The 26,846-nt window shown below is 43.2% G+C and overlaps 1 protein-coding gene across 6 annotated transcripts in view; it reads right to left on the bottom strand.

Moving 5' to 3' along the window:
• MARF1 (meiosis regulator and mRNA stability factor 1) overlaps nt 1-26,846 on the bottom strand; it is a 48,590-nt gene that overhangs the window by 18,249 nt on the left and 3,495 nt on the right. Inside the window, exons 2-17 of one of the 6 annotated variants that reach the window (XM_030798027.1) lie at nt 26,251-26,452; nt 22,561-23,247; nt 21,661-21,835; nt 20,523-20,749; nt 18,328-18,445; nt 17,295-17,467; nt 12,338-12,766; nt 11,978-12,135; nt 11,731-11,889; nt 9,595-9,787; nt 8,375-8,553; nt 7,103-7,183; nt 3,967-4,203; nt 3,720-3,839; nt 2,504-2,679; nt 93-313 (exon numbers count right to left, since the gene is read on the bottom strand). In XM_030798027.1, coding sequence (XP_030653887.1) covers nt 93-313; nt 2,504-2,679; nt 3,720-3,839; nt 3,967-4,203; nt 7,103-7,183; nt 8,375-8,553; nt 9,595-9,787; nt 11,731-11,889; nt 11,978-12,135; nt 12,338-12,766; nt 17,295-17,467; nt 18,328-18,445; nt 20,523-20,749; nt 21,661-21,835; nt 22,561-23,247; nt 26,251-26,394 — 3,477 coding nt within the window. In that variant the 5' untranslated portion in view covers nt 26,395-26,452. The remainder of the gene's footprint in view (nt 1-92; nt 314-2,503; nt 2,680-3,719; nt 3,840-3,966; nt 4,204-7,102; nt 7,184-8,374; nt 8,554-9,594; nt 9,788-11,730; nt 11,890-11,977; nt 12,136-12,337; nt 12,767-17,294; nt 17,468-18,327; nt 18,446-20,522; nt 20,750-21,660; nt 21,836-22,560; nt 23,248-26,250; nt 26,453-26,846) is intronic. The other 5 variants (XM_030798030.1, XM_030798028.1, XM_030798029.1 and 2 more) reach the window with 5 other exon arrangements.

The following is a 26,846-nucleotide window of genomic DNA, read 5'->3' as shown; positions in this document are numbered from 1 at the left end:
AATTAAACTATTACTGTTTCTTTGATGGAGGCAGCCAAAGCCATGGAGGAACATTCCTGCCTGTAAACAAGTAATCCCGTGACAAGCCTTACCTGCAATACATGAGGCACTGCTTCTAATAACTCAATCAGCTTGGAGTATCCGTAGTCTGACACTCGGCACTGCTTTGCAAAATGATGGTGATAGGATGGGATGAAATGACTGATGGGTATGACACAAGATGGCTGGCTTTTCAGCAAGTCAATCACTTCTCTACTGAACTGGATCAGCTGGGGGTTACCTACAGGACTCTTCGAACGCAGAAGCCAAGGGTCTAGAAGAAAAAGAACATGTGTAAGACAGAAAGCACAGATTTCACCAGCTGAAAGGAGGGAAAATGGCCCTGCAGTCCCTGACTTGAGTTAGATCATGGGGAAGCAGACAAAACCAAATACAGTAGCTGCTTTACGTCTCAGTTTCTATATTCAGGTCTCAGGGTCCAATAACTAGCTAACTAACTTATTCACGGGCTGTCAAATGCTGTCCCACTAATCCTCAAAGTTAAGTGGCCAAGATAAAGCAGAGTCTACTATAGTGTTATTTATAGTAGAAGTCAAAGTACACAAGAAGCTCCCAGTTTAGAAACTAGTTATATTTCCAAGATCCATCTGAAACTTGGTCATGTGCAACATACTTTCCCACAAAGTTATAAATGGTCATCAGGTAGGTGGCCCAGAAGAGCAAAATTAATCCATAGTGGAGCTGAAAATGTTACCCAGAAAACCACAGAAAGTGATAATGTTGTAAAATTAGCATGACATAAAAGGGTGTAAGAAACAGGTTTTTGCACCATCTTGACTGCTTATACCTATTAAAAAGGTATAAGTAATCAGATGGAAATCTACAGAAAGGTGGAGAGGCTTGCTGGGCGCGGCAGCTCATGCCTGTAATCCCAGCACTTTGGGAGGCCGAGGCGGGCGGATCATGAAGTCAGGAGATCGAGACCATCCTGGCTAACACGGTGAAACCCTGTCTCTACTAAAAATACAAGAAAATTAGCCGGGCGTGGTGGCGGGTGCCTGTAGTCCCAGCTACTCGGGAGGCTGAGGCAGGAGAATGGCATGAACCAAGGAGGCGGAGCTTGCAGTGACCTGAGATCCCGCCACTGCACTCCAGCCTGGGTGACTCCGTCTCAAAAAAAAAAAGGCTGGGCACAGTGGCTCACATCTGTAATCGCAGCACTTTGGGAGGCTGAGGCGGGTGGATCACGAGGTCAGGAGATTGAGACCATCCTGGCTAACAAGGTGAAACCCTGTCTCTGCTAAAAATACAGAAAAAAAAAAAAGAAAATTAGCCAGGCGCAGTGGCAGGCACCTGTAGTCCCAGCTCCTCGGGAGGCTGAGGCAGGGGAATGGCATGAACCCGGGAGGCAGAGCTTGCAGTGAGCCAGGATCGCGCCACTGCACTCCAGCCTGGGCAACAGAGCAAGACTCTGTCTCAAAAAAAAAAGACAGAGCTTCACTCTTGTCACCCAGGCTGGAGTGCAATGGCTCAATCTTAGCTCACCATAACCTCCACCTCCTGGGTTCAAGCAATTCTCTTGCCTCAGCCTCCCGAGTAGCTGGGATTACAGGTGCCCACCATCACGCCTGATTAATTTTTGCATTTTTAGTAGAGATGGGGTTTCACCATGTTGGCCAGGCTGGTCTCGAACTGCTGACCTCAGATGATTTGTCTGCCTCAGCTTCCCAGAGTGCTGGGATTACAGGTGTGAGCCAACAGGCCCAGCCCCTGAAACTATTTTTAAAAGGCCTGTCAACTGGCAAGCCAAAAGCTTCACAAAATTAGGTAGCTGAAGGGATCTGTAAATGTGAAATTTACATTAGCTTATGTTGGTACTTTCAAACTGGCCAGGTGTGGTGGCTCATGCCTGTAATCCCAGCATTTTGGGAGGCCGAGGTGGGACGACATCTTGAGCTCAGGAGTTCGAGACCAGCCTGGACAACACAGCAAGGCCCTATCTAAAAAACAAAGTCTAGGCTGGTAGCGGTGGCTCATGCCTGTAATCCCAGCACTTTGGGAGGAGGAGGCAAGTGGATCATGAGGTCAAGAGATCAAGACCATCCTGGCCAACATGGTGAAACCCTGTCTCTACTAAAAATACAAAAAATTAGCTGGGCGTGGTGGCGGGTGCCTGAAGTCCCAGCTACTCGGGAGGCTGAGGCAGGAGAATGGTGTGAACCCGGGAGGCGGAGCTTGCAGTGAGCCGAGATCGCACCACTGCACTCCAGCCAGGCGACAGAGCAAGACTCCGTCTCAAAAAAATAAAAAAAATAAAAAATAAAACAAATTCTAGTCCTGCCAACCCCTCAAGCATTTTAGGAGTTTTCAAAAGATCAAAGGACACATCCATGGTGTTTTCACACTTGGCAAATTATGCTGCTGTTTAAAATAAAAGCCAATAGCCTCCTCTGGTCTCACAGTGGACAGGTGGTAGCTCCAGGACAAAATACCTGACACCTACCAGTGTTGGGAGGTGGGGGCTTGTTGTGAATCCATTTAACCACTTTGATTCCATTCTGAGCAGTGGCAATGTTTACACCTGGAACACAGGTAATGAAGTGTTCTAAGGGAACACCTCCTTGGTTTTCTTGCACTACTTCTAGATCGCCAAACTCTGCAGTGTAACAATCTGGAAAGCTGAAATAGGAAAAAACAAAAAAAGGAAAGGTTAAATTAAAATAACAGAAAAGGAAGCGCTTGCTAAACAGAAGGCTTTGGTTTAATGTATGAGTTAATCATTTGTCTGAATGCCCACCACCAAGTTTGAAGGTTAAAATTAAGGACCCAGGGAGGCAAGCATTGTGGCACTGGCCTCTCTGATGCATTCTGATGGCATTTTCTGGGTAGTTTTCCAGGAGGGGGATTAAAAATAAGGCAGCTGGGCTCCAAGTCAGTTACGCTTCTGCTTCCACATCAGCAGGGGCGTGCAGGCCACTGAGTCCTGTGTCGGCCTTTGTATTAAGTCTACTGTTAGTGGCTCATGGAGTGGTTAAATGAACTTCTGAAGAATACTTTTCTCTCACAAGTCTTGAAATGTATGCATATTTGAAGCTGTGTATTCTCAACACTTGTGGAGATTTCGACTGCAGCACTTATGATACATCTCCCCCGTGAGAAGAATCTGCCCTCTTCACGTTTAGGTTTCTAAAATGTAGTGCAAACACCTATTTTCTTGTTGAAGTACTGAGGGATTGGATCCCATTTCAGATAAATAGTCACGTGTTGCTTCATGATGGGGATACGTACTAAATGTGTTGTTGGGTGATTCTGTCATCTGAGAACATCATCAGGTGCACTTATGCAAACCCAGATGTTGCGGCCCACTACACGCCTAGGCTGGTGCAGCCCATGGCTCCTGAGCTACACATCTGGACAGCCTGTTACTGTACTGCACACTGTGAGCAACTATAACGCAATGCTATTTGTGTATCTAACCATCAAAAGGTCTAGTGAAAATACGTGATTATAATCTTATGGGACCACTGTCCTACATACAGTCCGTGGTCGGCCAAAATTTCGTTATGTGGTGCATGACTGTACTTTGACTGAAGGCTAAACACATGAGGATGAAGCATTGTATAGTACTTATTTGTAAAGAGGTGTGGGAAGAAAGGGCAGGCCTCCTATAAAAAGGAGAACTAGGGCATTATATCGACAAAGGCTTTGAGATGATTCACCTCAATAAAGGCACGGTGCCCTCGTGGGTCTGGAGAAGACTGTGAACCTGGGGCGCAAATGTCTTCAAAGAAAGAATCACAAAAGGAATCTTGTAAGAGTCTGGATCAAATTCATGTTCGCTGAAGAAAAGAGAACACAATAGGAAGCTGACATTCTGCAGGGGTCTAAGATGTTCACAAGGTCATCCTAACATGTTCCACAATCTTATAGAAAAGAATTATTTCTAAAGGAAAACAAACGGTGTACCTGAAATCTTTATTGGAACAATGCTGTCTGCAGACAGGCTCGTGATATTCTAACTCTTCAAATATAATTGGGCTGCAATTCGTGGAGGAGCCATCGTGTGACTGGGAAGACCCCAACGGGCTCTGGCGGGCCTGACTGCTGGGTAGGAGACACACCAGCCGTCCGTTTCCTTGTTCACGGATTGCGACCGTGTCTGTTAATTTATATAGATCTGACACATTCAACTTGTGTCCAAACCTAAAAGCAAGAGAAGAGAGATGCAGACTTAGAAGGTTTTTCTTTGATTATACAGAAACACTCATCCTGTTTAAATAAATAGCAATAACCAAGAATGGTTCCTCCATCTCTTCAAAGGTAGAACTGGAAAAATTCTACTACAAATTCACTAGCAAACCAGTGATGCTTGGTACTCCTGAGTCATCTCTGGCTCCATCCATGACAATGCTCACATCATTTGGAAGCCACCTCCAGCCCCTGCCCAGTTTCTGTAAGTGACCTCACCGAATTCTCGAGTTGGAAACCTCTCTCGATGCAGCTCCCCTCACTTCCAATTCTCTGTATTACATTACTTCTCACCATCCCCATTCTCCTCTCTCAGAAGTATACGTGCTTTCCGTGACTCTCTCACCTCTCCTATGCCTCAACTGCGTGACCCACACACCCTCTGACACTGGACTCCCCAGTTCTCCTCCTGACCTGTATCTTTCCTACTTGGAACTTAAAGGCACTGGCCCTGGAGGCTGGCAGATTTGAGTTCACATCCTCACTCCACTTCAACCTGTGTGACCTTAGTCAAGTTCCACAACCAATCAGGGCCTCACTTTTCCATCTGTAAAATGGGGTGATGATAGTGCCTATCTCACAGGGTCGATGTGAGGATTAAGTGTCGTTAGGCCTGGATAGAACTTGGCTCATAGTAAGTGCTCAGTAAGTGTTCCCTGGTCTTCTCACTGCCTGACCAGTGGTTTCTTCCCAGTGTCCCACATATGCTCAGATTCCCATCTACCAAACCAGCCCCTGGTCCTCTTCCACCTCCTGGAGAGACACACTCTCCCTTGTACTCTCATTCTCAGTCTCGTACCCTCCCCTGTCCCTGCAATGGAAACATCCAGCTGCTCAGGAGCTGCTTCTGCTGTGTTACCTCCAAGTCTCTCAGCCCCTTCCCTCCTGGATTTTAGCCACAGGACTCTGTAGTGATGACTCAAAAGTTATTGGCGGCCTCTGCCTCATCCCCATACCTCATGCATTTCCTCATGGCCTTGGATCCCCCCATTCCTGATGTGCTCTCTTGGCACACATCCTGGGTGCTCGCCCACATCCCTGGCCCTGGTGGCATTCCATCCATTCCTGTCCTCTATTTCTCCTCCCCACTCCCAACCTTATCTGCTCTCTAGTCTGTCCTAATCGTCTTGAAGGCAAATGACTGCCCTATCTTCAGAGCCTACTTCTCTCCCAAAGAAGCCCCTCAATGTGCAGAAGACTATGTGACTTCTCTACCCAGCTACTCCAACGGCCCCTAAAACCTTAAAGTCCAAAACCAAGACCAAAAACTTGCTGTACCTCCTCGTCATGCTTTATTTCCCTCTTTCCAGTTTAACTGTGCAACCATCATCCCAGTCATGCAAGGCAAAACACTCAGAATCAAAATGACCTCTCCCTTTTACCTTGCTTGCTACATAAACCTAGTCACTCTGGCGGGACGTGGTGGCTCGTGCCTGTAATTGCAGCACTTTGGGAGGCTGAGGAGGGAGAACTGCTCGAAGCTAGGAGTTCAAGACCACCCTGGGCAACATAGCAAAACCCCCTCACTACAAAAATAAAAAAATATTAACTGGGCACGATGGCAGATGCCCGTGGTCCCAGCTACTCAAAAGGCTGAGATGGGAGAATCATCTGAGTCCAGGAGTCTGAGGCTGCAGTGAGCTAGGGTCGTGCCCCCGCACTACAGCCTGGGTGACAAGAGTGAGACTCTGTCTCAAAAAAAAATTTTTTTAATAAAAGAAATTAGTTACCCACTCTAGTTTCAATGACATTTGACATTTCTGTAACATCGAGTTCTGTCCCAACAGTATCCGCTCTGAATTTGGACTGATGTAGCACTTTCCCTCTCTGCCTCCTTCTCTCCCCTGTTCGTGCCCTCTCAGACACCACTGCTATGAGAAGAGTCTTCCTGCAGCGTGATTCCCATCACCACACCTTTCCCCTCCCCTCCTTCCTCCAGCACTTCAGTGGCTCCCTATTACCTGTGGGATAATGGCCAAGTTCCTCGTTCTTCCCCTCCTCTGTGTTCTCAAAGCCTTTTTTCCTCCTTTCCAATCAGTTTTCTTCACTGTCCATAAGGATTCATGAGCATTTTCTCTTCCCGCTAGACATAAGCTCCTCAAGAAGAAGACCTAAGTCTTGCCCAGTTTTGCCTTCTCTGCAGTGCCTTGGTCTTGCACTCACTAGTCCCTGCTAAACATCTACTATGGGCTGGGTGCTTAGGATACAGTATTAGGGCAGAGCCAGTCCCTGCTGTCCTGGAGCTTATAGTCTAGTGCTTAAAAATGTTCATCCAATAAATACTAAAACTTGGCCAGGCGCAGTGGCTCACACCTGTAATCCTAGCACTTTGGGAGGCGGAAGTGGGCAGATCGCTTGAGGTGAGGAGTTTAAGACCAGCCTGGCTAACATGGCGAAACCCTGTCTCTACTAAAAATACAAAAACTTAGCAACGCTTGGTGGCACATGCCTGTAGTCCCAGCTACTCAGGAGGCTGAGGCATGAGAATCACCTGAACTCAGGAGGCAGAGGTTGAAGTGAGCTGAGATTCCGCCACTGCACTCTAGCCTCGGCAACAGAGCGAAACTCTGTCTCCAAAAAAATTTAAAAAAACAAAACAAACAAACAAAAAAAACTAAAACTAGTCAGGGGATAAAAAGCACAGCACTGAGGACCAAAGGTCTAACTCTGTTAAAAATAAAAGACGTGTTAAAACTGTCTGCTAAATATTCACTGACATGTAAATCTGAATGCCAGTGTCTCTGTCTCCTCTCCTCCACGAGGCTCAAGTTCCTCAAGACTCATTACCATGGTTTTGTGCATGTAAGTCACCAATCAGTACTGACTGGATAAAGAAAAAATATACCTAACTTACTTTTTTTCATAGATATCTGTAAATTTAAACAGAGGCAGGCAACAGGCAGGGGCATCCTGAAGAACAGACATTGTTTCTGCACTGTAAGACAGAAGTTTGATTAGGGAACAGACCATTTCCTCCATATTACAAGTTGTATAAACAGAGTTCATAAAATTAACCCAGTGCATATGCAAAATAAATTTACCAATTTCTGGTATGTCAGAATGTATTTTCCAGAAAAATTTAAAGAAAGGATTTTAGGGACAAGGCAATTAAACAAGATTACATTACACACTAGAATTAGTTTCAATCACAGGGTTTTCCACACCAGTGGAGCAGAAAAGCATGATTAATTCAGAGCAAAATGGAGAAGAGCTTAAATATCTCCTGCCACACTGCTTTGTTAGATATATGTGATTGGTGTTCCCATAGATAAGGATACGCAACTGAATACAACATAATCTCAACTACGGTTTTAAAAAACCAAGAGGCACCAAAAAACGCTCAAAGGAAAAAAATCCAAACAAAACAAAAAGAAAATGCCAAACTGTTAAGTGCAATTGGCTTTGGGCCATAGGACTGTGGATGGTTTTTTTCCCCTGCTTCTTTTATGTTTCTAAACTTTCCAAATTTTCTTCAATAAGCATCATTTTTATTCTAAGAATAACAACAACAAAAAAAACCGTAACTCGTAATTTAAGTAACAGTGAAGTACAGGTTAGAAAAAAGATCTCTGATCATCCAAGGAGACATTCAGGAGTGGGTCCTGTTTTGCCAGACTCCCCAAAACAGGGAGACCCAAAGTATCACATCTTACTATGAATAAAACCATCACCAGATGCTTGAGCCTAATAGAGTCTTAAGGTAGACTTATGGGGCTGAGTATCTATTTGACACTAAGGATATATCTGCAAATGGAGAGCTTGGAGATTTGTAGATCTAGTCTTTACACACAAATCTACCTTCTACTAAGATCTCAAGGTAATACTTTAGACTTTTCAGGCTTATAAACTTTTATTGTAGGGGTCTGCTATTTTTAGAATCTGTTTGAACACATTGCGTATTATTTTACTCCCAAGTGCCTGTCAAGTTTAAGCTGTATTCCACCTTTGATTAATGACTTATACAAGGGTCAAATGGCTTGTTTCTAACTGTATCAATCTAGAATAAGCATTATTCCACATGCAATCATCACAAGGAGGGTGGGAATGTGATCTATTTGTATTATTTCTAAAATTATTTCTGGGTCAAATGTTATTTCCTGAAATAAACAGCTTGCTTGTTTCTTACCTCAGTAAAGAGAGTGATTTGCTGGCAGCCCCGGTGGCAAGTGAGACTAGAATCTTTTTGCTGCCAATTTTGTATCTGTGGAGGCTATTCACTGCACCAATCGCATCTTGTAAGTTTTCCATTTGCACAACAGCCTTGAGCTGATAATCTGTATGGGGGCTGAGCTCAACACTCTTCACCTACAACAGGAAAAGGGAAAACTGAATGCTATGTCTGCCCAGAACCCTGTCGTCTTAAAACTGAAGGTGAACCATGAAGGAACACGTTTGTCGACTGCAGTGCTTCCATGAAGGAATATGTCTGAACTCTGCTCTTCGGCTAACCAGGACGTAAGTAAGTGAGGATGGGGTGACCTTCAGAGATGTGACACTGGCCCGGCCTGCCTGTGTGCTCTGGCACACACAGGTTTCCAAGGCAGGCGCAGGGGCCAACACATGGGAAGAGTCTTTGGGGTCTTTTCCAGACTCTACAAAACCCAGGGCATGGCCATTTTTAAGAATCTACTAAAAAAGTGCATTTTTAACAAAACTGCACCTAAAAAATGAGTCAAATATAATAAGACACAAACAAGACCAGCCAACATTATTTTAGAATCCTACCTGTATTTCAGCAGGAAGAGCTAACTAAAATCCATCAGTGTTTTACTTATCAAATTGCCTTTTTTTTTTTTTTTTTTTACTGAGATGGAGTCTCACTCTGTCGCCCAGGCCAGACAGCAGCAGCGCGATCTCAGCTTACTGCAACCTCTGCCTCCCATGTTTAAACAATTCTCCTGCCTCAGCCTCCTAAGTAGCTGGGACTACAGGCGTGCACCACCACGCTCGGCTAATTTTTTTTTTTTTTTTTTTTTTTTTTTTTAGTAGAGACGGGGTTTCACTCGCCAAGCTGGTCTCAAACTCATGACGTCAGGTGATCTGCCCACCTCGGCCTCCCAAAGTGCTGGGATTACAGGCATGAGCCACCATGCCTGGCCACAAACTGCCATTTCAACTTCTGCCTAAGACAAGAGCTTCTCACTGCTAGGTGTCTTGCTCTCTGGGGCTATATTGTAAAAACTGGATTCACAGCACCACCCTGGGCAGACCAAAGGGAAAAGGAAGGAGTTCAAACTTGTTCAGTCACACTTCTATCCTGGCTGTGGTTATGCATATCAAATTAGGTCCTCTTGACTAGAAACTCCATCAAAGAGTACAACGCAAGCACAAGAGGGAAAAAGTTACCTTGCCATGCCTGGCAAATGCTTCCTGCAGGAGCTGCTGCAGCTCCTTCCGGGATAATCTGTAGTCTATGTTGCTGACTTGGACATCAGCACCATTTGCAAATGGGTCTGGGCAGTCGCCTTCGGTGCTCGAATTTGCAATGTTGAAAGCAAGCGGGGATGCTCTGTTTAAAAGGTTTGGAGACATATTCCTGCTTAAAACACACATATTGAGATTACTTTAAAAAACCGTTCTGTATATTCAGATTTTATCATTTAGGCTTTGTTTGAAACTATATACAGAAGCAGCTTTCCCACAACACAACCAAACCAAACATTTGGTTTTCAAACGTGTTTTCAATCTTTTTTTTTGAGACAGAGTCTCACTCTGTCACCCAGGCTGGAGTGCAATGGCACGATCTCGGCTCACTGCAACCTCCACCTCCTAGGTTCAAGCAATTCTCCTGTCTCAGCCTCCCCAGTAGCTGGGACTACAGGCATGCACCACTACACCCAGCTGATTTTTTGTATTTTTGGTAGAGATGGGGTTTCACCATGTTGGCCAGGCTAGTCTTAAACTCCTGACCTCAAGTGATCCACCTGTCAGCCTCCAAAGGGCTGGGATTACAGGCCTGAGCCACTGTGCCCAGGTGTTGTTTTTTTTTTGTTTTTTTTTTTTTTTGAGACTGAGTCTCACTCTGCCGCCCAGGCTGGAGTGCAGTGGCACAATCTTGGCTCACTGCAAGCTCCTCCTCCTGGGTTCACGCCATTCTCCTGCCTCTGCCTCTCCGAGTAGCTGGGACCACAGGCACCCGCCACCACGCCCGGCTAATTTTTTGTATTTTTTTTTTTTTTTTTTTTTTTTTTTTTTTTAGTAGAGACGGGGTTTCACCATGGTCTCGATCTCCTGACCTCATGATCCGCCCGCCTCGGCCTCCCAAAGTGCTGGGATTACAAGCGTGAGCCACCGCGCCTGGCCCCAGGTGTGTTTTTAATCTTAAATACACACTGATTTCAGGCATTGTCAAAAGTACTATCTACTGACCCCTAATTACCGCCAACCAATTAATATCAAATATTCTTCCTTTGGGTTAAAGCTAAAGGCAGGAATTAGAGGTAGTCCTGATGAATTAGCCTTCTGCTTTGCGCATTATCCTTAGGAAATCAGCCTGTGATACCAATTTAAGGCGTTTAACCTCCTCTGTGGCTCTGAAAGAGTTAAACATTCTTGCTCACATGTTGCAGCTCTTTCTGCACATAAGGAAAACTTTTATGTGGCTTTTTAGACGTAATTTTATAGATCCATAGTCACTTTCTCTTTTTTTTCTTTTTTGAGATGGAGTCTCGCTCTGTCACCCAGGCTGGAGTGCAGTCGTGTGATCTCAGCTCACTGTGACCTCCACCTCCCAGATTCATGCCATTCTCCTGCCTCAGCCTCCCGAGTAACTGGGACTACAGGCACTTGCCACCACGCCCGGCTAATTTTTTGTATTTTTAGTAGAGATGGGGTTTCACCGTGTTAGCCAGGATGGTCTTGATCTCCTGACCTCATGATCTGCCTGCCTTGGCCTCCCAAAGTGCTGGGTTTACAGGCGTGAGCCACCGTGGCCAGCTGATCCATAGTCACTTTCTACAGTGATTTGCCACCAACTCAGCAGAACAAACACAATGCTAAAAGGAGCTCATGGGAATGCAACACAGCCTTACAGCTTCTCTGTCTCCCAAGCCTCAAGAATTCCTTGGTGTGAGAGATAGCGGTAATTACCGTGGTTTACAGAAAACTTTACTTCCAAATAGCTCCTATACAGAACCATATGAATCAGAACCACCAAAGCACGGCTCGTTTGGGCTTTTTCCTCAACACAGCGAACACAGGGACATCTTAACATGTCTACCAGCACTGGCCAGGGACTCTCCAACAGGCTTCTCTTTCTGACCTCTGCTTACCACAATTTCCAGATGGAGGAAGAAGAAATGGTGAAAGCATTGCCCCTAAATGTTAACGATGATTACCTGAGGAGAGGGGAACTGGCAGAAGAGTATGGGAGACTTACTTTGTGCATTTCAGCACTATCTGAATTCTTTTCAACAAACATACTATTTCATAATCCTTCCTATTACATGTAACCACCCCCATGGGTCAAGAAGCTGGACTCACCTAGAAGACCAAGACTGAGATGCGAGCAGAGGACTGACTTGCCTGGATGCAACTAACTTGCTAAAAGCAGATGGGTAACTCACTTGGAATACAGTCTCCTCTTTATCTTTTTTCTCTACAGGAGAACTGGTAACACTTCGGGCACTGAGGTTCTCTTTTCTAACAGAAGGGGAAAATTGAACACAAAAGGTCATATGTCTTCCTTCACATTCAAGAAGCAGCTATGAGAAAGAGTAGTTTCACATACTTCTGACTGGTTTTGTAAACGGGTTCTGCCACCCCCGAGTTTTTCGGCGTCAGCACTGCAGCACTTGAGTTACCATGAGTGGGTACGACCAGCCTCAGGTGACCTTGCTGGTGCTCACTGTTTCTATGACCAGTTTTTGACTCCATGCGGCACAGCTCCTTCAAAGACACAAGCACAGTGGGGTTTAAATTTTAAGTACCCAAGATGTGTTAGATCCTTTACAGAAAACGACTGACTCTGAGTATCATCAAACACTGAAATCAAAAAGGGACATGCCAAAAGCAAGCAGGCACATAAAACACAGAAATGAAGAAACCAAACCTACCATAAACTTCAGAAAGCAAGAGGTATCAAAATTACCTGTAAACTTTTAACATTTGTATTTTTTGTAGCAGATCCAGAATTTGCCTGTGACCCTTTTCCAGGCGTGGCTTTGGCACTGGAAGATTGTTCACTTGCATCTTTGATGAGGCACAATTTTGGATTCTTAAGTTTTTTGGGAGACTTCACTTTATCAGCAATTGCATTTGAACTCTTTGTTTCACAGAGTTCTCTATTTTTTGGAGTAAATGACACAATGATCCTATTACCAAAGACATCTTCGTTTTCCATTCGCTTCTGAGCACGCTCTGCACTATCTTGGTTTATGAAGCGGAGAATTGCACTGCAGCCTGTGATACTCAGCACTTTCCCACCACAATTATCGGACAGGCGTCTGAGCCTGTTGCTGACGCTCTTGCCATCTTTATTTGCTGGTAGGTTATAAACATAGAGCAGAGTGTGGCACTGCTAATACAGAGGAAAGAAGTGTTATGTCAGGTTAACTCAAAGGCACACATTCAATTTCAAAATAAGAACAATGGGCGACCTCCAAACTTCAGTTAACAACTTTGGAGAGAAGATGACAGTGATTTAGACGGGAGAGGGTAAATTATTTAGTGTTGACAAAGTAACTGAATATTGTTTTAAAGAATATGCTTTAGCTGGGCATGGTGGTGCATGCCTACAGTCCCAGCTACTCAGGTGGGAGGATTACCTGAGCCCAGGAAGATTGAGGCTGGAGTGACTGTGCCACTGCACCCCACTCTGAGTGGCAGAGTGAGACACTGTCTCAAAAAATAAAAATAAAAAAGAATATGCTAGGCACAGAAGTCTGTATACTGTATGATTCCATTTCTATAAAGTGCGCAGAAAATACAAATCTACAGAGACAGAAAGATTAGTAGTGCCTGGGAGTGGGGAAGGGGATTAATTATAAATTAGCATAACAGAGCTTACTGAGGTGACGGAAATATTCTAAAATTGTACAACTCAATTTACTAAAAATTATTGTACACTTAAAAGAGCTGAATTTTGTACTATGTAAATCATATCTCAACAAAGTTGCTAAAAGTCTATTTATTCTGCAGGTCTGCTGAATAATAACTTATAAAGTTAGAGCCAGAAGGTGAGCAGGGTCAGTCCTGGTTGGTTTTTGCATAGGAGAATGCCTGGGAATACTAGGTGCTATAGGCTTAAGCAAAAAAATTTTTTTTTAAAACCCAGCAATTTAGAGCCTGTTCACCTTCAACAGCAGACTGCCAGTAGTCAGGCTGGAAGTTCTATTTGGCAGTGGGTATCATAATTCTTCCAGATAAGTTGAAATTTATGTATTAAGAAGCAGAACTTGGCCTGGCACAGTGGCTCACGCCTGTAATCCCAGGACTCTGGGAGGCCAAGGCAGGTGGAACACCTGAGGTCAAGAGTTGGAGACCAGCCTGACCAACATGGTGAAACCCTATCTCTACTAAAAATACAAAAAAAATCAGCTGGGCATTAGTGGCAGACACCTGTAATCCCAGCTACTCTAGAGGCTGAGGCAGAATAATTTGCCTGAACCCGGGAGGTGGAAGTTGCAGTGAGCTGAGATGGCACCACTGCACTCCAGCCTGGGCGACAGAGCGAGATTCTGTCAAAAAAAAAAAAAAAAAAAAAAAAAAAAGAAAGAAGTAGAACTGGAGAAAAAGAAAGAAAAGAGAGAGAGAGAGAGAGAGAGAACGAATCAACGAACAAATGAACAAACGAACTGCCCAGGCATAGTGGCTCATGCCTGTAATCCCAGCACTTTGGGAGGCCGAGGTGAGGGGATCACTTGAGCCCAGGAGTTCAAAACCAGCCTGGGCAACACAGTGAGACCCCCATCTCTATTTTAAAAATTTTAAAAATCGCCAGGCGTGGTGGCTCACTCCTCTAATCCCAGCACTTAGGGAGGCCGGGGCAGGTGAATCACCTGAGGTCAGGAGTTCAAGACCAGCCTGGCCAACATGGTGAAACCTCGTCTACAAAAAACTAGCCAGAGGCCGGGCATGGTGGCTCACGCCTGTAATCACGGCACTTTGCGAGGCCAAGGCAGGTGATCACCTGAGGTCAGAAGTTCGAGGCGAGCCAGGCCAACACAGTGAAACCCCCTCTCTACTAAAAATACAAAATTAGCCAGGCGTGATGGCGGGCGCCTGTAATCCCAGCTACTTGGGAGGCTGAGGAAGGAGAATCAATTGAACCCGGGAGGTGGAGGCTGCAGTAAGCAGAGATCACGCCACTGCACTCTCGCCTGGGTGACAGAGTCTCAAAAAAATTTTTTTAAAATAAGAATAAGAATAATATTCTAAAAAGTAGAACTATTAAAGCACCAGGAGAAAACTTAAGATAATTATATAAAGGGTTAAATCCAGAAACCATAAGAGAAATCACTAACAGGCAAAGGATGTGAACAATTTACAGAAGAAATAAAGAGCAAACAACCATAATCATAAAAGGATATTTTGCACTGTGTTAAAGATTAATTTAAAAGCCAATTATAAGATGATGCCGTTTTTCACTTATTGGCCTGGCAAACATTTAAAACAGACACTCTCATGAGTGTAAATTAGTACCACCTTCCTGGAGGACGACATGGATCTTGCTAGTAAAGTTCTAACCCAGAACTTTTATGCCTTGGAAATTACCCTATGGTATGTCAGCCCAGGAGCCTAAAGATATAAATTACCTTGCTGGAAATGGTAAAAAACAAAACAAAACAAAACACAAAACTGGGTATAAACAAAATGTCCACTAACAGACTGGTTAAATAAAGACCAGACATACAAGTACTTTTCAAACCAAAATTCTGGTTTTTAAAATGTGGCAGATTTATATTAATATATATTAACATGAAAAGACATCCAAGCTCTGACATAAAGTTTTTTTCCAAAAGCCACAGAACACTGTATATGTGACACATTTTTTTTTTAAACGTACAGTTTTTAAATCTGGAGGGCAATACCAAATATTAACAGTGGTTACTTCTGGAGGGTAGAATTATGGGGTTTTCACTTTCCACATTTCTAAATACTGTGTTTTGTTTGTTTTTACAATGATCATACCATATTTTTCTTTTTTTTATTTTTTTTTATTTTTTGAGACAGAGTCTACTCTGTCACCCAGGCTGGAGTGCAGTGGTGTGATCTTGGCTTACTGCAACCTCCGCTTTCAAGCAAGTGATTCTCCTGTCCCAGCCTCCCAAGTAGCTGGGATTACCAGTGCCCGCCACCACACCTGGCTAATTTTTGTATTTTTAGTAGAGATGGGGTTTCGCCACGTCAGCCAGGCTGGTCTGGAACTCCTGACCTCAGGTGATGGGTGATCTGCCCACCTCAGCTTCCCAAAGTACTGTGATTGCAGGCATGAGCCACCTCACTCGGCCCACACCATACTTTTCTAATCAGAAGCTTTTTTTATTTGAGGGGTACTGACCAATTATCAACAAAATCTACACTTTTCCTATGACACCTGGGACTCAAAACCCAGGCAGTACCAATATATGTTTAATTTACTAAAATTAAAGGAATAGACTAAAGAACATAAAAAGAAACGTATCTTAAATTATCACTCTAGTGGATGGGAAAAAACATCCAGCAAGACTAAATGTTTTGAATTATCAAAACATTGTTTTGGTTTTTTTTAACCATAAGGAATAAGAATCTCCAAAGTGGGCAAGTTCTTACCTAAAACACTACATTTACTTTTTTTTTTTTTTTTGAGACAGAGTCTCGCTCTGTCGACCAGGCTGCAGTGCAGTGGCGCGATCTCAGCTCACTGCAACCTTCACCTCCCAGGAAAAAAACACTGTATTTACTTAAGGCCTTCAAAGTTAGAAAAGTGACCGTCAAACTGAAGCAGAAGGGAAGAAACGTAACTACAGCCAAGTGACTAAAAACAAATAATGACAAAGGTGAGTTAGGAAAGATTAAGGTAAGGCCTGTATGTTTACTCCCTGGGTAAGCCTCTGGTATCCACAACTCTGAACCGTCCATAGCATAGTTTCATCTTAAGCCAGACCGCAGGGCTTGTTGGGTATCAGGGGACACAGGGGACTAGCAGGCAAATGCTGGAATCAGGATGCCCGGGGCCCAGTCTCTTAACTGCTGCAATCACCGATGACCCGTTTACTTTTTCTAAGAGCTGATTTCTTTCTCCCTTAAATGAAGACTTTGCATGAGATCATTTCTAATGTACTTCTGTAACTCTCAGTTATTAAATTATATGTGAAGACTGCACTTAATGTATGGGATTGCCCACTCTCCTGGATCACCCACACCATGGCTCTTTCTCCATTATGATTAATTCTTTCAGAGTTACACATGTATTCGCCAACAGCTTAAACACAGCTCAGCAATGCAATAAACATTCTTATCCCAAGTCAAGTCTATCAGAAATGCTAGTCCTGGAAATGTGCTCACACCCTCCTCTCAGTATATGGCTTAAACAGGCTACACACCGGTGGAGCAATAACCACTCCTGCTAATTGTGTCCATGCACCACAGAGAATGCACAATAGAAAGCACAGACTCAGAGGCCCGCTGAAGCGCAAGGATTAAATACCGAAAAAAATGCACAATGACTCCACTTATTTGGCGCCAACCACACAAGTATGTGAGAACCCTCGTCATATTCTCTACCCGTAATACTTGAAAGCAAAAAGAATCATGACTTTTAATCCGTTATTTCTATCCACCTGACACAAAACACTGCTAGCTTTGAAGACACTGGCAAGTTGGGAAGGTAAATCTACAAGTCAATTTCATATGATATTTTGAAATAAATAAAAGCAAACTTCATACATACCAATTATCTGTATATTTGTAGGAGAAGAACCGAAGGTTTCTAAGCCTTACTTCAAAATCTAACCCACCTCTTACAAAGAACAGCCCCATCTGGGCCTGGCAACCCCCTTATTATGGGCTTTCAGCCTCCACAACGTAATATTGGAAAATGGCAAAAATAACGCAAACCCACTTACTGGCATTTTTAGTGGTAACCTGGGGGGCAAGTCGGAAATGAACTCTTCAAATCTGATCAGCTCGTTAGCATGATGCAGCAGTGCTTCTGAGGCCTGGTTTTTATGGACCAAAATAATGTGGAAACCATGCCTGTGTCTCAGGTCACTAAGTTCCAATGCAAAATTGACATCAGCTGAAAGAAAAGGTACAGACCAACCCCATCCCCAAACATTAGAAACACTTGACAAAGACAGACAACTCTATTGACACCCACTGAGAAGAAAGGAAAGGCTGGACTATATTCAAAATTGCTTCCCCCGTTTCTTAGGAAAGAAACATGTTTCACATCAGAAGAATGTAAGACAATCTTACCAAAAGAATTCCAAGACACATATGTTACTTTCAGTATTAAAAAGAAGCAAGTATGTTGGGGAGACTCAAATTTGAAAATTAACTTAAACTTTAAAAATTATTAATACTGACCACAAGGTAAAAAAAAAAAAACAAACCCTTTTTCTTTAATAAACCTGGTCCTGGCCAGGCGTGGTGGCTCACGCCTGTAATCCCAGCACTTTGGGAGGCCGAGGAGGGTGGATCACCTGAGGTCGGGAGTTTGAGACCAGCCTGACCAACTGGAGAAACCTCCATCTCTACTAAAAATACAAAATTAGCTGGGCGTGGTGGTGCATGCCTGTAATCCTAGCTACTTGGGAGGCTGAGGCAGAAGAATCGCTTGAACCTGGGAGGCGGAGGTTGCGGTGAGCCGAGATCGCGCCTGGGCAACAAGAGCGAAACTCCATCTCAAAATAAATAAATAAATAAATAAAATAAAAAATAAACCTGGTCCCACAATAACTCAAGTTCCAAAGAGGAAACACAGAAATCCACCTAGACCCAATTTTTTTTCTAAACAGTTCTCAACAATAATCATAAACACGTCTCATGTACTTCAGCCTCTTTGGGGATACATTTTACTTTCACATGTTGCTGGCTTCTATGATAATTTCCCACGCAGTGAGTTTAGCTGAAATTAGCAGATGTTTCTGTACTTACTTGACACAAGAACCACTGTGGCTGGAGCAGTGTGTGTATTTGCAAACCTGCGGAGACTCTGCCGCAGTTTATCATCAGCGGCATTCTTTGCAGTAGCATTGATGTGGGCAACGGTTACCTGCATTATTTATAATAAGGGTAAATAAGCAGGAGCTGAGGCTAGAAAATTGCTATACATTCTGCCCATATTTTTTATTTTTTAAATTTTATTATACTTTAAGTTCTGGGGTACATGTGCAGAACGTGCAGGTTTGTTACATAGGTATGCATGTGCCATGGTGGTTTGCTGCACCTATCAACCCATCATCTAGGTTTTATGCCCCCACATGTATTAGGTATTTTTCTAATGCTCTTCCTCCCCTTCCCCCAACCCCGACAGACAGACCCCAGTGTGTGTTGTTCCCCTCCCTGTGTCCATGTGTTCACCTCCCACTTCGAAGGCAAGAACATGCACTGTTTGGTTTTCTGTTCCTGCATTAGTTTGCTGAGAATAATGACTTCCAGCTTCATCCATGTCCCTTCAAATGACACTATCTCATTCTTTTTTATGGCTGCATAGTATTCCATGGTGTGTATGTGCCACATTTTCTTTATCCAGTCTATCACTGATGTCTGCCCATATTTTAATAAGTAATTCTTGAGAAAAAAAAATTCTTACTACTATTAGGAATGGTAAAAAATCACAACAGATCTCAGTAATCTCAACATTGGTTCTTGATATGAACTGCGTCTGTGACTAACCCTGGTCTCATCTCCAATCTTCTGTTTTTGCATTTCTTTCATCCTCCTTTCAGAAAATAAGTAGAAAATAGGAAGTGAAATTTGAACTCAGTTAAATTTGCTCTAATATCTTCTGCCAACAATTTGGAGGTGGTAAAGATCAGATAAATAAAATAAGATTTAAGGCTGTGTTTTATGTCAACTGTCCATGCTACCCATGCAAGCTTGTGCAACCCGCCTTTTGTTGTTGTTTTCAGTTTTGTTTTGCTTTAGGCTTTTAGCAGCTGGAAGCCATGGTTTTTAGTTTCTGTCTCTACTAATAAGCAGAAAAGAGAGATAAGGAAGGTGCTTTACTAGCCCAACCAGAAACAGAAACTGAGAATCCATGATTGTATTCTCTCCCTTGGACACCCCTGGATGGCTTTCAGGATCTGGGGTTAGGTGGTGGAGAGAGGAGGGAGGATATCCCCTAAGGGAGGTAAAATGCATTTATTTCTGTTAAAACTATCAGGCTCACATATAAGTCTCCAAAGGAAGGAAAGGTTTATTTTGAGAAAGGTGCCTCAGGCACCTGCAATACACAATAATAACTTGCTGGTTTTTGTAAAGAACATGGGTATACCATTTTAGACAAGCAATATGGACTATCAATATAATTAATTACCTAAGAGTCAAAAGACCCGAATTCTAGTTTTAGCTTAAAAGCACAGACTCTGGGAGTCAGACAAATCTAGATTTAGATCCTTGTTCTTCCTGGCCAAGTGATCTTAAACAAGTTTCTTCACCTCTCAGGGCCTTAGTTTAATTTGTAAATTGTAAATAATATATTCTACGTGCCTGGTTCAAAGAGCAGTAATGAAAATCAAAGAAAATAATACATATATAACCATTATACCAATATAGAACTAAAGCATAAATTAGGGAGCATAACTGAAAGACAGGAATGATTAAATTATTTCTAGTACTTTGGAAGTGATCTTTTGCTAATTTATCTTATTTGAAAACCTGGCACAAATGCAATATCATTAAATAAATTTTCAATCAGAATTCTAAAAACAAACACACACACACACACACACACAGCATTTTGAGAGGCCAAGGCAAGAGGACTGCTTGATCGTAGGAGTTTGAGACGAGCCTCCACCACCTAACCCCAGATCCTGAAAGCCATCCAGGGGTGTCCAAGGGAGAGAATACAGTCATGGGTTCTCAGTTTCTGTTTCTGGTTGGAACATAGGGAGACCTCGTCTCTACGAAAAATAAAAAATGAGCCGAGCATGACGGTGTGCATCTGTGATCCCAGCTAGTTGGGAGGCTGAGGTTGGAGGATCACTGGGGTCCCAGGGTTCGAGGCTGCAGGGAGCCATGAGTGCGTCACTGCACTTCAGCCTGGGTGACACTTAGACTCTGTCTCAAAACAAACAAACATAGATCTACTTATCCCTCTACTATAGATTAAAATTATTTTTTTTTACCTGGCAATTATTCAGCTCTTGAATAACTTCCTTGTTTTCTTTACTGATGTCACATACACAGATGAATTCTGCTTCTCTGTGACCTTTAAAAAACTTCTCACGGATTCTTTGCACAACAGCAGTTGCTGACCGGCCAGAGGGAACGGAGCAGTTTTCAATATCCCAAAAAACTCCAATGGGGGGTAAGTTTTCTAGCACCTGTCCAGCTACTGCAACTTCTGGTGACCCTTAAGAAATGTTAACATTTTCAATTACTTGTAGTGGAAAATAAATGGCAAGTTAAAACAAGATAATAAACTACCTATCATTCTTAGTGGTAGAAAAACTAAATTATTAATTAATGCTAAGTTTTAAGGCTACAAACCTCACTGGTTGACCTAATAAGCAATCAAGCTGTCAAAGTATCACTCTAAGAGGTTACTCCTGTTCTTCAGGAGAAGACAAATCTAAAAGTCAAGTGACTTTAAGCCCACAATAAATCCATCTCAAAGCATGAGCCATTCTGACATTAAGCAGTGATGCTTCTCTGAACACAAGCACATTAACTGACCGGATACTGCAGCTCCAGGACCCGACTTTCAAGCTTAGCCCACACTTATCTACCTACTTGGTATTAACCAACACTGAGGAGCTGACAAAGGGTGAAGCTGTTACTGTTGTTGATTTTGAGTTAACGCTGTATTAACATCTGATTTAATATTTTAAAAATGTTTTCAAAACGTCACATTAACTACTTTTTAGGGAAATTATTTTAACTGAGAACTCTTTGGTTTTCAAATACTGTTTTTAATCAGCCATTAGTAAATTATTCTAAGCACTTCTAAGGAGTATACCATCAACAAGTGTGATTTCCAACCTAAGGTGACACCAGGTCTTTTCCAGCACTTTTATTTCTCCTGATATACTACCAATTTTTCTATACACAGCGTCTGTGTATAGCCTCGGCCCAACATAAAGGGCAAATGACTTCCTGGTCCATAATAATAAAAAGATTTCTACCAAGATATGGAATTGGAGACTCACATACACAGTAGCTTTAGAACCATAAGGAATCCTTCAAAGGTGATTAAATGCAATGTTAGTATCAGATATTGAAAGCTATTTAAATATGCACATTTTATGCCATACTGTCATTTACCAAATTTTGAAGCAGCTTTGCCTAGACTGGTCGCCAATAACAACGTGGTCTCCTTCCCTGTTCCTTTGGTTCCACAGCCATTACACAGAGAGACAGCAAGAGGTGCAGGTTGAGTATTTGGAGGTGGTATATTTGGCCAGACTTTAGCCGCATCGATTATGCTATTTCTTGCTGGCTGTTTTAAATTTTTTTTAAAAAGGAGGAGGTGTCAGATACATCATTTCAGAAGCTGGAGTTATATACAACAACTGAAAACACACTCTTAAGTGTTTTACCTTTCCACTTGCTAGCCTCTAATAAAACGTACTTTCAAATAATCTTTCCAAGAACCATTAGCTATCAGTTCATAAATTCATTTCCAGAAGTGACTTGACATGATCAAGAAAGATATTCACATGGTCAGATCTTTACATGCTGGGGCATGAGTCTGCTGCAACGAAGACCTCACACATACTTTACATAAAGGGTAGTAAAGTCTCACTTGAACACCAATGTGACTGAGGCCAAGTTTCAGGTTTCCCACATTATTGCAAAAAGACAACAAGCAGTTATCTACATTACATGAATGGGCCCATGTGTAAGTTGAATGTAAGTTATACGAAATCCATTGTGCTTTAGCCTTTAAACATAGAACACGAAGGCTTTGCCAACCTCGTTTGCAACAAGAGGCTCTAAAAGTATAAACTACAAAAATAATGACTCTACTTTTTTGAATGATCTCCCATTTTACCCTTTGTTTCTTTCAGAACCACCAAAAATTATGTTGATGGGGAGATTCCTCTATACCATGGGAGAATCTTCAACCCCATGTATAACAAAGACTTTTCAAGATAAATCCACTTCAAAAGTCATTCCTCAATCCTCAGCTGCACCCGACGTAAGAAATAAAAAGATACGAACCTTGTTTAGACAGTCTTCGCAGTAAAGTGAGCCCTTTAAACAAACTGGAGGTACCACATTAAGGTGCAAAGAGTTGGTGCACAAGTGAGGCGTTAGCTCCGACTGTGAAATGTGCTCTTCCAAATGCCCCGGAGCCCCGCTTGTGAAATCAGAACAGGGGAAATAGCCAGCGGAGGTGCAGCCCTGCAGACTCGGAAACTGATGCAGCTTGTGCACATTACCATGACATGACTGGAAGTGGAGTTTTCCACAACAGGGCAGGTGTTTGCAGGAAGACAGGTTACTCTCTAGACACATGCTGGGAAAGTCACTTGCAATGCCTGCCAAATTGTTCCTAGCTGAGGCATTCTGGAGTGAAGATGCAGACTGGAAAGCAAACCCTGACCCTACCTGACACGTGATTGTCCTGGTGCTTTGCGAGTCTAACAGTGCGCCCGGGTGAATCAAGCTACTGGTACCTCCGCTACTGTCACCACCACCACCAAAACGCATTGGCGAAGTGGAGGGTTCATTAGGGCAATGAGCACAGCAGCTTACTTTAGGGACAGAAGAAAGCTGTATTTTAGGCTGCTGAAGAGAACGAATATCAGGAAGTGGGACTGCTGGAAAAAGCTTAGAGCCAGCATGAAGGGGTGATGGTACATCCTTTAGTTCCACAGCAACCTTCTTGTTCTCCATGTACTCTTTCTGAGAAAAGAAAATCAGAACATAAATTAATTTTATGAGGCCCGTGGTTTTTTGGTTACTCATATCTTACTGCATGCACAAACAGAAATAGTGTTCTATTCTGTTACATCACTAAATCATAACTGAACAAAACGGAATCACAGTTAGCTAAAACCAGGAACATTCTTCAGAGAGGTCTGCAGGACGTGAACACTGGAACACACAACTAAAATTAAGACTACATTCTTCCTGAATTCAAACAGACTGGGGTGGGAGGGCCTGTTTACATCTTTAGCAGCCACCATGCCTCCCCAACCACGCCTCAGTAACTTCCTTTTGATAACTTCCCCTTGCCTCACAGAATCTTCTGAAGACAAAATACGTAGTATGAAAACAACCCCTCACAAACAGCATTCAATAAAGATGGCTAACACACACAGTGGTTTGAGGACAATACTTTTTTTTTTTTTTTTTTTTTTGAGATGGAGTCTCGCTCTGTCACCCAGGCTGGAGTGCAGTGGCGCGATCTCGGCTCACTGCAAGCTCCGCCTCCCGGGTTCACGCCATTCTCCTGCCTCAGCCTCTCCGAGTAGCTGGGACTACAGGCGCCCACCACCACGCCCGGCTAATTTTTTGTATTTTTAGTAGAGACGGGGTTTCACCGTTGTCTCGATCTCCTGACCTCGTGATCCGCCCGCCTCGGCCTCCCAAAGTGCTGGGATTACAGGTGTGGGCCACTGCGCCCGGCAAAAGAGTAAAGTTTCAAACATAGATGAGATCAGCCATCTACCCAGAGGGCCCACCCATGTTGCTGATGACATTTCATAAACCCTAAGATATCATGACCTAAAGCCATAATGACAATTATATTGCAGCCAGTGAAAAGATTTAGAGAAATCAGAAAACTATCCGAGAAAAAGATGCAAGAAAAACAGTCTGCCACATGACTCCAACACAGACACAGGAAGCCAGTATATTACAAAGGTTCTGAGCAGAGCATCAGTGGCAGAGACCTGGGTTAGAATCTGATACTCAATAGCTGTATGACCTTGGGTAAGTTACTTAACCTACACTTTGGGGTCCATAAATTGGGAATACAATATACCTCCTAGAGTTGCTAGGAGGATAAAATAAGATAGAGCACTTAGACCACCTGGCACAGCACCTCGCCACGGAAAGGGGACTGAACTCATCCGCCTTCACAGGCTGACTGCAAGAGACATTAAGATGAAGAGGGGGCCCTGCTACAGTGACTGAGACGTGCTCACCCTTCACAGCATACAAGGGTCCATCTGACGCCTACAATTCCACTTCTTTTGCTGTGATTCTACACTCACCTGGGAGCATAGGCTCATCTGGAAGAAATGTGAATTTTCAGCTAAACTTTCCCTAAAAGGGAGGTAACAGCAACGGGGTGACCAGCCAATGAACTGCCCTCTTGGTAATTATAGTTCAGACTCAAATTAACACACTGGTATTCTGATTTATACAGATCAGGCTAATACAGGCAGGCTTATGATAACTTGATCCCCTGAACCTACTCCATTCTGCATGCCACTGACAAAATTGGGTTTCAAGATCTGTAAAGTTGACCGTGTAATTCTGAATTGTGTGACTCCATGAGAACCAGATCTACCACCCCATCCCAGGAAGCCTTGCTTTTGATGTCAACCCTCATTGTCAACTGTCCCTAAAATAAAACACTACTAAAATGACCCAAATTACTTGATGTCTTGCAACAAAGACAACTATGTAGTGAAAACCTAGAGAAAATAGAGAATTAAACTGGTTTTTAAAGTTATTAATACCCAGCCGGGCGCGGTGGCTCACGCCTGTAATCCTAGCACTTGGGAGGCCGAGGCAGGTGGATCACCTAAGGTCAGGAGTTCAAGACCAGCCTGGCCAACATGGTGAAACCCTATCTCTACTAAAATACAAAAATTAGCCAGGCATGATGGCGGGTGCCTGTAATCCCAGCTACTAGGGAGGCTGAGACAGGAGAATCCCTTGAACTGGGGACAGTGGTTGCAGTGAGCCCAGATCGTGCCACTGCACTCCAGCCTGGGCAGCTGAGTGAGACCCCGTCTCAAAAAATAAAATAAAATAAAGTTATTAATACCCTTATATAAAATTATAGTATAGTCTCACTTGAATCCCAAGTACAATAGAAAATAAGAAATAGAAAGGTGGTAACATGAGTGCATGAAATGAAATCAGGAAATGTCAAAATTGGCTTGGCACAGTGGCTCATGCCTGTAATCCCAGCACTTTGGGAGGCTGAGGCGGGAGGATCACTTGAGGTCAGGAGGTCAAGACCAGCCTGGCCAACATGGCAAAACCTCGTCTCCACCAAAAATTCAAAAATTAGCCAGGCATGGCAGCACAGGCCTGTAATCCCAGCTACTGAAGAGGCTGAGGCAGGAGAACTGCTTAAACGCAGGAGGCAGAGGTTGCAACGAGCCAAGATCGCACCACTGCACTCCAGCCTGGGCAACAGAGCAAGACTCCACCTCAAAAAAAAAAAAAAAGAAGAAAATGTCAAAATCACAATGAGTAAGCAAGAAGTTAGAGACATAAATGTATACTGAGAAGTAAATATTCAAAAGAAATCTCGAAGAAAAAAAACAGGCAGTGGATAAGCTCTTCTCAACCCTCCCTAGATTATAGACTCAAAACTCAAGAGGGCTACAGTAAAATACAACATATTTTGTACTTTCCTCTGATTTTACTCCACAATGTGGATTTTTAGTCTTTGTTACCTGTGACTTTAATGAGAAAGAAATCTTTCCCAAATTTTCACATTAAATATTTAAGGCATCTACTGTTACTCAGAGTGAAATAGATGAGTTAAAAAATTGTGCTGTGCTCTTACATTATAATGTGGTATAAGGGGCAATACAGGAAAGATCTACAGAAAAATATGGCACAGACTCCAGCATGAGAGACTGTATCCCAGACCAAATGGACCTCTCCCATCTATTTGGATGAGTAATCTGCTACGTCCTTAGTCTTACATATAGTTACCGTTTGGGGACTATGTGGCAGCGTCTGCTCAGGACGAGAAAAGCAATTAGAGAATTTCCAAAGCCATGGCTTAGCATCATTATCTTGTTGAAGCCATCCACGTGTTCTACTGCAGGAGTTCTCAGTTCCCTTTCCTTCCATCATACAGCCATGCAAAGTGATTCAACATCCTTTCATCTTTCTTTTCTTTCATTCTTCCACCCTGTTAAGAACGAGTAAGATTTGTGTTATTTCCTTGCATAAGTACAAATTTTACAACATACTAAAATGTGAAACCACAGCTATATTTACAGTCCTATGGCTCTCAACAATTCAAATCTTTGTTTCGAGAGGAAGTCTCGCTCTGTCGCCCAGGCTGGCATGCAGTGGTACGATCTCAGCTCACTGCAACCTCCGTCTCCCGGGTTCAAGCGATTTTCCTGCCTCAGCCTCCAGAGTAGCTGGGACTACAGGAGCCCGTCACTATGCCTGGCTAATTTTTACATTTTTAGTAGAGATAGGGTTTCACCAAGTTGGCCAGGCTGGTCTTGAACTCCTGACCTCAAGTGATGCACCCTCCTCGGCCTCCCAAAGTGCTGGGATTACAGGCGTTAGCC

This window comes from Nomascus leucogenys, chromosome 18 (genome assembly GCF_006542625.1).
Source record: "Nomascus leucogenys isolate Asia chromosome 18, Asia_NLE_v1, whole genome shotgun sequence".
Classification (NCBI taxonomy): Eukaryota; Metazoa; Chordata; class Mammalia; order Primates; family Hylobatidae; genus Nomascus; species Nomascus leucogenys.
The sequence above is the reverse complement of the archived record's forward strand: the minus strand, read 5'-3'. Positions and strand labels throughout refer to the sequence as shown.